The 11396-nt window shown below is 58.2% G+C and overlaps 2 protein-coding genes across 2 annotated transcripts in view; one reads left to right on the forward strand and one right to left on the reverse strand.

The window, feature by feature from the left end:
• Nucleotides 1-3743, forward strand: part of ASB2 (ankyrin repeat and SOCS box containing 2) — a 28783-nt gene extending 25040 nt beyond the window's left edge. The window contains exons 8-9 of the mRNA XM_060097919.1: nucleotides 721-874; nucleotides 3607-3743. Of these exons, the coding sequence (XP_059953902.1) occupies nucleotides 721-874; nucleotides 3607-3743 (291 nt within the window). The remainder of the gene's footprint in view (nucleotides 1-720; nucleotides 875-3606) is intronic.
• A 5311-nt stretch (nucleotides 3744-9054) lies between these two features.
• On the reverse strand, nucleotides 9055-10031 carry FAM181A (family with sequence similarity 181 member A). The gene has a single exon (XM_060097921.1). It carries the CDS (start codon nucleotides 9931-9933, stop codon nucleotides 9055-9057), a length of 879 nt encoding a protein of 292 aa, XP_059953904.1. The 5' UTR covers nucleotides 9934-10031.
• Between the last annotated feature and the right edge of the window lie 1365 nt (nucleotides 10032-11396).

The raw sequence follows: 11396 nt of genomic DNA on the forward strand, positions 1-11396 counted from the left end.
TGTCAGCATGCTTTAGAGGCAGCAGAACTTAGTGGTTCACGTGAGCGATTAAGTCCTTTCTTTGGTCTGCTGTTTTGGGGGAAGGAACAGTGGAGCAGGGGGTTGGTGAGGAACTCTGCAAAACTGAGGGGTTCATCGCCCCCAGCAAACCTACACCTGGAATATGAGGTTAATTGACCAGGATCGGGGTGGAGGTGAGAGCAGGCTGGTACAAGGTCAGGTGAGGTGCAGAAAGTCAGTGACCCCAGCGGCAAGACCTGTCCATGGTGATGACTTGAATAAGCCAGAACGTAAAATGAAAAGGAAATTAGAAACACCCTCCTCTTGGAGATATTAACAATGGCTAATGGCCATCACTTATGGGCTATCCTCTGTGTGCAGAGAAGTTTATGTTTATATTACCTTAATTCTCGTAAAAAAAACCCTTGAAGTTGGTGTCATATACCCATTTTCTAGACAGGGAAGTTGAGGCTTAGGGAGGTGACGTGACTTGCCCAAGTTGCCCACCTCCCGCTTTTGGCAGCAGTAGGCCTGTGTTGATGAGAGAGGGGTGTGTGTGGATGTGGAGAACTGGATTCTACCCTGGGCGTGCCCAGTGTCTGTCCTCAGACATGTCCCCTGCCCTCACTGGCTGCAGGTTCCCACCACCTGTAGGATGAGCTTGCTGAGGCAGTGCCCTTGGTCCTGGGTGTCCCAGCACTGGTGTGTGTTCCCTTTCAGTTCTGCGAGATCCTGTCTGCCCCAGAGGTGAGCCGCTGGGCAGGGCCCATCATCGACGTCCTCCTGGACTACGTGGGCAACGTGCAACTCTGCTCCCGGCTGAAGGAGCACATTGACAGCTTCGAGGACTGGGCTGTCATCAAGGAGAAAGCAGGTAGGGGCTGTCGCTGCTGCGGCCGGCAGCTCACCCTGCCTGACTCAGGCCCGGGACTCGGGGCCTGGGACTGTTACTGACATTTGATGAGCACCTTCTCGTGCCAGGCTCTGTGCTGCGTGTCACATCCAGTGTCTCCGTGATTCCTCGTTTTGTAAGTGAGGAGCCTGACCCTCAGACTGTCACTTGGTGAGCGTCTCACCACTAGTTAGTGGCAGAGCTGGGCTTCAAACCCAGGTTTGATCGACCCCAACATCCCGCCACTAACTCTCTCTAGGATGCTTTAAACAAAAACTCCGGCTCCCCGCGGGGTATCAGGACCTTTAGAGTAAGTCGCCCAGGATTATGGGCCACTGGGAAGCAGTGTGGTGGGGTGGAGGAGGGAGTTATGGGCTAGGGCATCTCAAACTGCGAAGTGCACACGAAGCACCTGAGCATCTTGTTTAAAAATGGCAGAGTCTGACTCAGCAGGTCTGGGGCGGGGCCTAAAAGTCTGCATTTCAACATGCTCCCAGGTGGTATCAGTGCTTCCAGGTCACCGGTCTAGGGGCCAGGCCCCCGGAGCTCTGGAGCCAGGGGCTTGCTGGGTGACCGTGGGCAGGACTCCCCTCTGGACCTCAGTATCCCTGTCTGAACAGAGCAGGTTGGCAGGCTCAATGTCCAGCCCCATCCAGCTCTGCCAGCTTGGGGTGTTTGCAGGGCCGGGTGTGCGCCTGGCACAGTGAGGTGGGCTTTGGCCACGGTCCAGCAGCTGTGTGCAGTGTAGATGGAGCAGCCTGGCTGAGTCAGGCCAAGAATTCCTATAAGAAATGATGGGCAGGTGAGGCGTCAGAGCCAGTTGAACTGGGTGCTGCAGCTGATACTGAGGAGATGCCTGCCCCGAGGCAATCCAGCTGCCCCAGGGCTTTCTCTGGCTCTAGGGGACACAGTCCTGTCTCTGACCCAGTGCTTGTCAATCACGTAGCACAGAGGCTGACCCACAGGAAGTTGTTATTATCCCACCATTGCTGCTGTCCCCAGGTGAAAACGCTGCCCCATTACCTGTCCAGTTGTCCCACAGCCCAGTGCCCCAACTCTGACTTGCCACGTTCCTCCTTGACCCCTGTGCCCCTTTAAACCCAAACTTGCTGTAGGATTTTCAATTTGCACAAATGCCTGGGAGCTCTTGAATTGAGGCCCTTAATAAAGTTACTGGGCTGGCGACAGCGGGGAGGAGGAGGGGGTGGAGGACGGGGGGAGGGTGGGATGGACTTGCCCACTCACTGGGAACTCTAGATGCTCAATAAACAAACGTTCCTTGAATTAATGAATAATTGGTTGCCATCACGGTGACTGGCCACTAGAGGCCACTAGAGAATAGAGCGGTCCTTGCTTAGATGTCGTCCCACCTCTCACTGTCCCCTCCTCAAGCCCTGCCTGGGAAGGGTAATTTACAACTAAACTGTGTCCCTGGGAGAAAAATATGCTGAACCCTTTAGTGTGCTACAGACATTTATTAACAGGAAGAACAAATCGTTCTTAACCAATACCTCTTCTGGTTACTTTAAAGCCCACCCTCCATCTGCGAAACACTTTCCCATGTGCGTTTTCATTTAATGCTGTGACGTTGACATCAGAGACTCCAAAGCCAGCCAGGATACCAGCCCTGGTGGCCCTGTGTCCTTTGCCTACCAGTGGCCTTCTGCCTTCCCACAAGCTCAGACTTCACTCAGCCGAGAGCGGGGCTGAGCATCCCAGAGGGCAGCCTGTGTCCTGAGGTCAGAGGGCAGCGGAAGTGTCAGCAGTGCTGTGATGGGGCAGCTAGTGAGACAGCCCTGCAGCTGGCTGGCCCCCCCCTCCCCCCACACTCCTGCTGCACCCTCATCTTCCCTGAGTGGCGGTGGCCTCTTCGGCTTCGCACTGCTACTTCCCCTGCCTGGAATGCCCTGCCTCCCTCCCTCCCTCACCTGGCAGGTTCCTACCCACCCATCAGGACCCTGCTCAGATGCGCCATCTGGTGTGGAAGCCTTTCCCCAAAGCTCCTGAGTGGGTACCCCTGCATCTCTGGCCCGAGCACGGGGCCAGCCACAGTGAAGGGGTCAGCATGTGTTTGTTGAATGAATGAATGGCATTCTTTGATTCAGCAAATACCTACCCTGTTCCCAGGGCTGAAATGAATTACTAGATGCATCAGGCCCTGCTCTTACCTCTCTCTCCCGCTCCCCCCACCCCCCAGCTGAGAAAACTCCACTGAATGAGGTATCCCGGGGGCTTCCTGGAGGAGGCAGCCCGGTGGGATTCCGGGACCTGCTGGAAGCTGCCCAGTCCCTGCCCCTTGACCCTGACTTCTCTGCACCCCCCAGAGCCCAGAGCTGAATTCCATGCATGGGGGCACTTAAGAGGTCATATTTGCTAAGGCTGTGGGGAGGGGCGGGCTCTGGGCTGATGTGTAGAGGAAGGGGCACAGGACAAAGGAAATGCCAGTTCTAGTCCCAGGTGTGATCCTCGCTAAGCCCTCACCTGTAAAATGGGTTTGGTACCTGCCCTACTACTTCCCTGGGCTGTGCAGACGAATGAGGGGTGACGACTTTTCAGTTGGCAGGGGCCGGGGTTATGGAGCATGGGGGTAGTCCAGGCGCCCGCTCTCTTAGCCAGCCACGTGGGTTGGCTACGTCCCACAAGCCAGGGGTCACAGATGCAAACCCTCTGCCGGTTGCAAACGGCGAATCAGCATCTCTCTCTCCTTTTTCCAGAACCTCCAAGACCCCTGGCTCACCTTTGCCGGCTGCAAGTTCGAAAAGCCATTGGGAAATACCGTATAAAACTGTTGGACACGTTGCCACTCCCAGGCAGGCTGATTAGATACCTGAAATATGAGAACACCCAGTAACCGGGGCACGTGGAGAAGGAGTGGCTCCTCAGACTGTTTCACTGAGTGTCAGGACCGCAGTGGCCCCAAATCCAAGGGGACCTGGTGACAGACGAGGCTGTGGGCTGCCTCCGTCTCAGCTGGGGTAGCGCCGTGATCTCACCGGTCTCTGGGCCAGAGCTTTGCCCAGAGCAGAGGACGACGGAATGTGTCAAGTAGGAGAAGAACCATGTTTGTTTTCAAATGGACGAGGAGATCCCCGACCGTCTCTGCCATCGGGGATGACAGAAGGCTCCATTCCTGGGGCCAGGAGATGGGACCAGGGCAGAATTTGGGGTGGTCTGGGGAAGGCAGGGGCCAGCAGGGAAGCCCGGGTGCTCCCTCTGGGCTGTGGCTGGAGGGCTTTCGGGGGCGAGTCTGTCTTTCCCAGACAGCTTTGCTGCAGAGTGTCCCTGTGCCCCTCCCCCTTTGCTCTGTGAAACTCTCCACTTGACTCTGAGCTCTCTCCCCAAAGGTGTGGCCCAGGGGAGTGGGGTGGGGAGATCTCGGTCCCAGAGGGCTTCCTTAGGTACAATAAATGTTGCACAGATGGTGCCCTGCCTGGTGAAGTCCCTTTTGCCAGACCCCCGCTCTGGGTCCTCAAGTCCTTAGCCCAGCTCCTGGCAGGAGTGGGAGAGGAGCAGGTGCTGGGACAGGGCACATGGACCCCCTGATAGTGTCACCTTTGTTTGGGGTTCTGAAAGGCCCAAGAGAATGTGTCCTTCATCCACCAGAAGAGACCTGACAGCCCCAGAAGAGGGGGCAGCTTCCTGCCCTGTGGTTGGAGCAGCCAAGGTTGGCTTTTCTCTCCCGGTTCAGTTGTCCTGGAAACTGGAGCTTCATCACAAACAGGGTCTCAGATCCTACAAGTCTCCTGACACCTGGGCTTGTCCTATACACGTGTTCCCTGGCACTGTCTTCACTTCTTACCCGTTTTGCTACAAAAGCTGAGATACTGGGGAAAACCATTCAAATACCGGCTCCTGTGAGCAAACGCCGGAGGGATGGACATCGTCAGCCCTTGCAAAGGCACCACACTTGAGAGACAGGAAGCCTTGTGCCCCCTGTTGCATCCTTCCGTCCTCATGTTGGGGCGGGAGGAGTCCGGCAGGAGCTGCACGCCCTTTTGGGGTGGTGCAGGTGAGAGGGCTGAGGTCTGGCACGGCTATTGTGCTTTCTCGCCGTCTGAGTCCCACTCGCACTCGCCGAGATGGCCTTGTTTCTATGGACGTCCCAGTGACTCATAGGCACTGCCTTCCCTGACTGGTTAAAGCCACTCAGGTGACACCAGAGCAGGTAACCTTCCTCAGAGTCTGCTCCGGCCCCGCCCCAGGAGAGGCTTAAGCGATGTCAGCCGTAGTTTCTGGCTTTTGGCAGACGAGCAGCTGGGCAGGTTGGGGGGCACCGGTTCCAGGCCTGGCTCTGCTGTCGGCTCAGTCCTCTGGGGCCTCAGGTTGCCATCCTTGTGGCCCCTGGTGGCCTTGCTGGCTCTGACACGCTGGCTTGCCGTGGAACCAGTAAGTCCCAGTGTCTTCCTGAAGAGGACCAGTCTGCCAAGTGACACCTTCCAGCCGGGGGTCAGAGGGGACTAGGCCACATCTTGCCCACTCCCTCCTGGTACAGGACAGAAAACAGGCCCAGAGAGGGGAAGGGACTTGCCTGGGTACACACAGCAAATCCCCGGGATTCCAGCCCAGCAGTGCTTGGCTAGAGTCCCATGCTGTCTTGCTTCAGAGATCCTGAGGAAATATCGAAGGAAACCTGCGTCCTCCCAGACTGGGGATGTTCAACCCCAGGGTCCCAGGGGAAGGGGCCAAGGAGGGCTCAGTGCATAGCCAGAGGAAAGCCCTGACTGAAGAATGCCTTTGCTGACCTGGGAGCCAGAGCGGGTGGCAGTCAATAATAGGACAGAGCAGAAAGATGTTTGGGGGCATTTGGGGTGGGGCTGGGTACCAGGCAAAGCTCTGAAAACTACAGCACTTCTCAGGTCACCTTGTGTCCTAGAGGGTCCTAACAGGCAGGAGCCACAGGCATTGGGCAGGATGGGGACGCTGGTCTGAGGGAGGTCTCCCCTGGAGGAGGTGAGTCTTGAGGAGGTGGTGGGAGATGTGGAAAGGGAGAGCTCAGCCCCTGGATTCAGCATCAGCACCGTTTATTTGTAGGATGTGGAGCCCGACTTGGGAGGCACAGGAATCGCCTTGGGTTCTTAGAATATTGACATACATCCATACCAGTCAGTCACAGCCACTGGTCAGGGCCCCTCCCCTCCAGCGCCTTGCCCAGCCCCCCACCTCCGAATCACCCAGCAGCTAAAGCGTAAATGCCCTGCTTCCCCCTGGGGAGGTCAGTTCTGAGTGGTCAGTGCTCACACTGTGCCAGTGGTTCCGTTTTCTGACCATCTCTGCTGTCAAGAGGACTGTACAGACACCACTCCTGCGCTTACCCAGCCCCTGGGAAGACTTCAGCCTCAGAGGTGTCTAGACAGCATCACCAAAGAGTAAACGTCCTGAAAGTGTCATTTCGTGAGCAGGGGCACGTTTGACCCAGTGCTGGAGATCTGAGCCTGTGAGCAGGAGATGAGTTCCTGGGTTTCAGGTTGAAACAACACCATTCACTTCTTGGTTAGGGAAGCAGCTGCTGCTGCTACTGTGGCTGTTTTTTGTTTGTTTGTTTTTAATACTGATGTTTTCCAAGTTGTGTTTTTCCCCAACTTGCTTCGATGTGGAAAATCATGGTGTCGGGTGCTTCTGTTGAGTGTCACCTTAGTAAAGGTTTCTGCTTCCAGACAAGGCTCCCAGAATTTGAATTAAGGCACTGCCAGGTATCCCCTGGGAAAGGTTGAGCCCCAGAGGAGCTGTGGGGACCCAGGCCCGGTGTATTCGAGCAGCACCCCAAGAAAACATGCCTCCCAGAGCTGGGCTCCTTCTCTGAAGGAGTGCAGGTGGCTGGATGACCTGGGCACCCGTTCCCGTGGGTTGCCCACTCTATAAACAACACTGAAATGTCGGTGTGGAAGGACCTACAGACACCGTCAGATAACTAGGAGAGGTGACTGGGTTGGTGCAGCTTTTCATCCTTTGTGAAGTATTAGAGTGCCCGGCACTCACAGCATCCCCACAGCTACCCACGTGGCAGGTCTATTTTCAATCACAGTTTTTGGTTGAGGACGTCCTGGCACAGGGAGGGTAAGTAACTTGCCCAAGGTCACACAGCTAGCTGGTGGCAGGGCCCAGATTAGAGATTTTAACACCCTGCTGTACAGTGTGGAGGGGCTGAGCCTCATCACAGTGGGTCCTGCAGGGCCTTTGTAATGATGTGCAGGTGGGGAGAGAAGGGGACATGCCTCCTCCAGGCCCCCTCTCTGTTCTTTAAAACCAGAGCAGCCTGAGGCAAGGGCTCTGGCTGAGGACTCCCTACCCCATGAGCCAGATAATAACTCAGGACAACCCTGCCTGCATCATGTGCCCTCATGGCTCTGAAGTCCTCTGAGACCATCAGGCATAAACCACCAGAAACCCACCGGCTTCCCAGTGAAGCTGCCCCTCCATGTGGATGCCCCTCTCCAGGGGAATCCTGGAGTAAAAACAGGCAGGGTAGCAAGGGCCCTTAGCAATCACTAATCCTGGGGCCTTGTGTTAGGAAGGATTCTGAGGCCACATCTGGGCCCCAACAGAGAGAGTATGTGACCAGTTGATGATACTTGCCTTGGACTCAGAAGTGGTGGGTGCATCTGTTTGCTATCTTTGATCTAGTCCCTGCTTTACAGAGGAGGAAACTGAGGCACAGAGCAGGCATTAACTTGTTCAACAGTATGCTGTTGATTTGGGAGCCATAGTCCCCAACCAGGCTGGTCCCCTGCACCTGTCCCGGTCGTGAGAACTGTGTTTTGATGAAATGAGCCGCTCGGCGCCCATGGCAGCCCCTACGCTCTCAGCCACGGAGCCATGCCACACACAGCAGCGCAGATCCTGGGCCAGCGTGCGGTGCGGGCCAGAGCAATGCCCCACCGACTGAGGTCTGCACAGGCATGCGGGTGATCCCTCGGGCTCTGGCTCTGCCAGACCCCCACCTCCCAAGGTTTGGGCACTATTGGGGCCAAACCGAGGGCCACTCCCCGCCACCAGTGCCCCCCTCTGTGCATTGTCACAGGCAGAGGCCCTCATCATTCCACTGACAGGGCACCTAGGGTGTGCCAGGGGCTGCATCAGGCCTGGGGAAGAGAGCCATTGGCAGGTAACCTAGGAATTTGAATGAGCTAGACATGATGATGATGGTGATGATGATGATGACGATGATGATTTTGCCCATGGACAGAGAACCAAAGACTGTGTTGAAAAAAGGAGCAATTTGGTCAAACAACCAGTTGTTTTGTCCACAAGGGGCTCTGCTCCTGCTTGGTCTTGGCCCAGTCTCTGCCCTGAGGCTGTGATTGGAGTGGAAGGTACTGCAGAGGGTACCATTCTCTTCCCACCCCTCATCCTGCAGGTGGGGCAGAGAGGCCCCAAGAGGAAGGCTCCAGCCCCACACCCCACGGCAGAGCCAGGAGCACAGGTCCCCCTGCCCTGGTCCCAGCCTCCCTATTCTCTAGAGCAGTTTGGACCCTCTGGGTAGCCACACCTTCCCCGCTCTGTTCTCTGGCGTGGGGAATCAGAGCATCCTTTCCCGTGAACTGTCTCCACCTTCCTTCCTTGGAATTGAGCGGTTGGGCCCCAGTGCCCATCCCCAGACATCACGGAGGTCTCTGGGCCACTCCAGGCTTCCCCCACAGCCTCTGTAAGCCTCTGGCCCTCCATCTGGGCCAGCCAGCATGTCCTAGTCCTGGGGACCATTCAACTTCATGGACCCAAGATGTGAAAACTGCAAAAGAAATGTTTTTATTCTTTTAGCCTTCTTAATATTTACAAAGAACAAGAAGAACAGAACTGAGATTGGCTTACACAGTGGGTAGCAGATGCACAGGTGCGTAACTCTGGCTTCTGGAACGGCCGGCAGACCAGAGCAACGCCCCGCCGACTGAGGTCTGCACAGGCCTGCGGGTGAACTGTCGGGCTCTGGCCCGGTTGGAGAGGGGCCGGCCGAGCCCGGCTCCACCGCTCCCAAGGCTGCAAGGGCTGGCTGGGCAACTGCCTGAGAAGCCCCTGCCCTGATCCTGCCCTCCCCCTTCCCCCCACACACAAAGGGAAGGCTCTCAAGAGGCTACACCACTGCCCAGCCCACTGCTCACTAGGAGAGCTCCCGGGGTCTCCAACACCCCTGCAAGCCAGCGGTGGGAACCAAGGCCCTCCCAGCCCGGCTAGAGGTAGCCAAAGACGTTGAAGATGGGCGGGGGCATGGCCGGCTTGGTGGGGATAGGCTTCAGAACCACGGGTCTGTACACTTTCTGCCCGGGGCCTTCCACATCCTTGCAGAAGTGGGCCAGCTCGCCGGGGGAAGCCGAGCTTTTCCGCCAGAGGCCCAGGCCGGGGAGCGGGCTCTGAGGCAAGGCCCCTGGAGGGCCTGGGTAGACGGGCTGTCCATGGTACTGGAAGGGGCAGCAGCTCCAGGCATTGACACGGCCCACCAGGGAGACCCCAGGCATCTTGAGTGGCTCCTTTTCAGCGGGTGCCCTTGGGGGTGCAGGCACTGGGGCTGTCTCGGGCCCCAGGGGCTCCAAGCCCTTGCAGTGTTTCTTACCGTCATAGGGAGGTCCCTCCCTGGGGCCCAGTCCCCCCTCCAACCCCACGGGGTAGCTTTGGGTGGGCCGTGGCTCTTCCCAGAAGGAAGCGGGTAGCTGTCTTTTCCTCATGGGCACCTGGCCAGGCCTGGCAGCTTCTGGATCCGGCCCGTGTAAGGTCTGCTCCTTAGAGAGACATTCCTCCCTGTAGGGGTTCCCCAACGCCTTCTCCTTGCAGCACCCACCCCCGCTGGGGCTGGAACTGTGGCCAGAATCGAGGGGCAGCCTCCCAGGCCGGTCCTCGGACCCCCTTTTCAGGTGAGGCTCGGCCCCTCTGCTGGGGAGGCCCCGCGGGAGCCGGGCATACTTCTGGGAGAAGCGCTTGAGCTGCTTCTGCAGGTACTTGCGGTGGTCCACCGAGCGGCGGCAGGGTGCAGACTTGTCCAGGGCCGCCTTGATGTCGCTGGATGCCAGATTCACAAAGTTCAGCAGCATCTTCACGTCGCTGTCGGATGCCATCACCAGGGGACCGCCGCACGGGGCTTTCCATGAAGAGGGCAGCTCTGCAGGTGGCTGGCGGCTCCAGGGAAGGGCACGGGGCTGACCTGGAGGGACACAGCAGCCGCTGGAGTCTCTTTGCGCAACCACGCCCAGCCCTCCCCAGAGGCCACATGGCTGCAGACGGTGCGCCTCACCACAACACCCCTCAGCCCTAGACAGAGTCCTGGGCCGTGGGACGCTCATTCAAGCCTCTAAGCATTCCCAGAGCATCTGTGATGCACAAACACATTTCATCTTCTTGGGTCTGTTGCCCTGCACACGCAGCCTAGGCTCAGAGAGGTCGGGCGACTTGCCCTAGGCGACCCAGCCACAAGTGGCATTGCTGGGGCTGGAGCCCACTGTGTCTCCTACATACCACACCGCCGGCATGCACAACCTGCCAGCAAGGTTTTCATTTTCTGAGCCGAGGCAACCGCTCCACTTTAAGGCAAGGCCAAGCCCCCTGTCTCCCCGGCGGTGCCCTCCTCCTCCCACCCCCGCCCCAGCCCTACTAGCATCCACCCCCCTCCTCAGTCCCCACGCTCCACCCACAGTTCTCACGCAGGACAGGCAGGACCCCTGTCTGGCACTCAAGCCGAGGCCTGCCTGACGGGCTGATCTCAGGCTGTGGGCAGCAGGGACTCCCCCGTAGAAGCATCTGCAGCAATTTCATGCCTCCTCGGCCACCACCTGCAGCACCTCGCCCCTCCCCCAGGCCCCAGCCTGCCCCACGTCCCCACCCAGTGGGGCCTAAGACGCCTGGACCTCCACACTGACCGAGGGTGCGGGGCCCCGGGCCCCGCCAAGGTGGCCCGGCAGGTTCCCCGCCGCAGACCTGGGCCAGGCCCGGCGCGGCCGGCGAGCTCCGTGGTCCGGCTGCAGGCAGTTGTGCAGCCCTCGAGCGGGCTGAATGGAGGACGAGTCCCCGGAGCTGGGGGGCCCCTCAGGCCAATCAGGAGCGCCTCTCCAGATACAAAGCATCCCAATCAGGCGGCAGCGCCCCGTTCCCACATTCTTTGCCGTCACAAATTGTCACCATGGGGACCATCACAAAAAAGACAGCTCCCAAATGCAATCATTTCCCGGTAAATTTCTACCCCTCAGCCCACTCTCCTTCTCGGCCTCCACGCCCCTCCTCCCCATGACCTCGGTTCCCTGTTTCCTCGAGGGGGCAGGGTGTGTGTGTGTGTGTGTGTGTGTGTGCACGCGCGCGCGCATGCACGCACGAGTGTGTATGTACGTGTGTGTGCGCGCGCGCACGTTTAAAAAGTCCAAGATTGAGAAGGGGCTGGGCCCAGAAGAGATGGGCTGGCAAAGCTCCCCCAGACTCCAGGCCTACAGCTGCCATGCTCCAGTGCAGACAGACAATCGGATGGGGTGAGCCGGGGCGGGCTGCTTCCCCCGCTGTCCCCGGGTGTTGAGTGGCTCTCTCTGCTGTCTCT

This window comes from Mesoplodon densirostris, chromosome 4, assembly GCF_025265405.1.
Source record: "Mesoplodon densirostris isolate mMesDen1 chromosome 4, mMesDen1 primary haplotype, whole genome shotgun sequence".
NCBI classification, from domain to species: domain Eukaryota; kingdom Metazoa; phylum Chordata; class Mammalia; order Artiodactyla; family Ziphiidae; genus Mesoplodon; species Mesoplodon densirostris.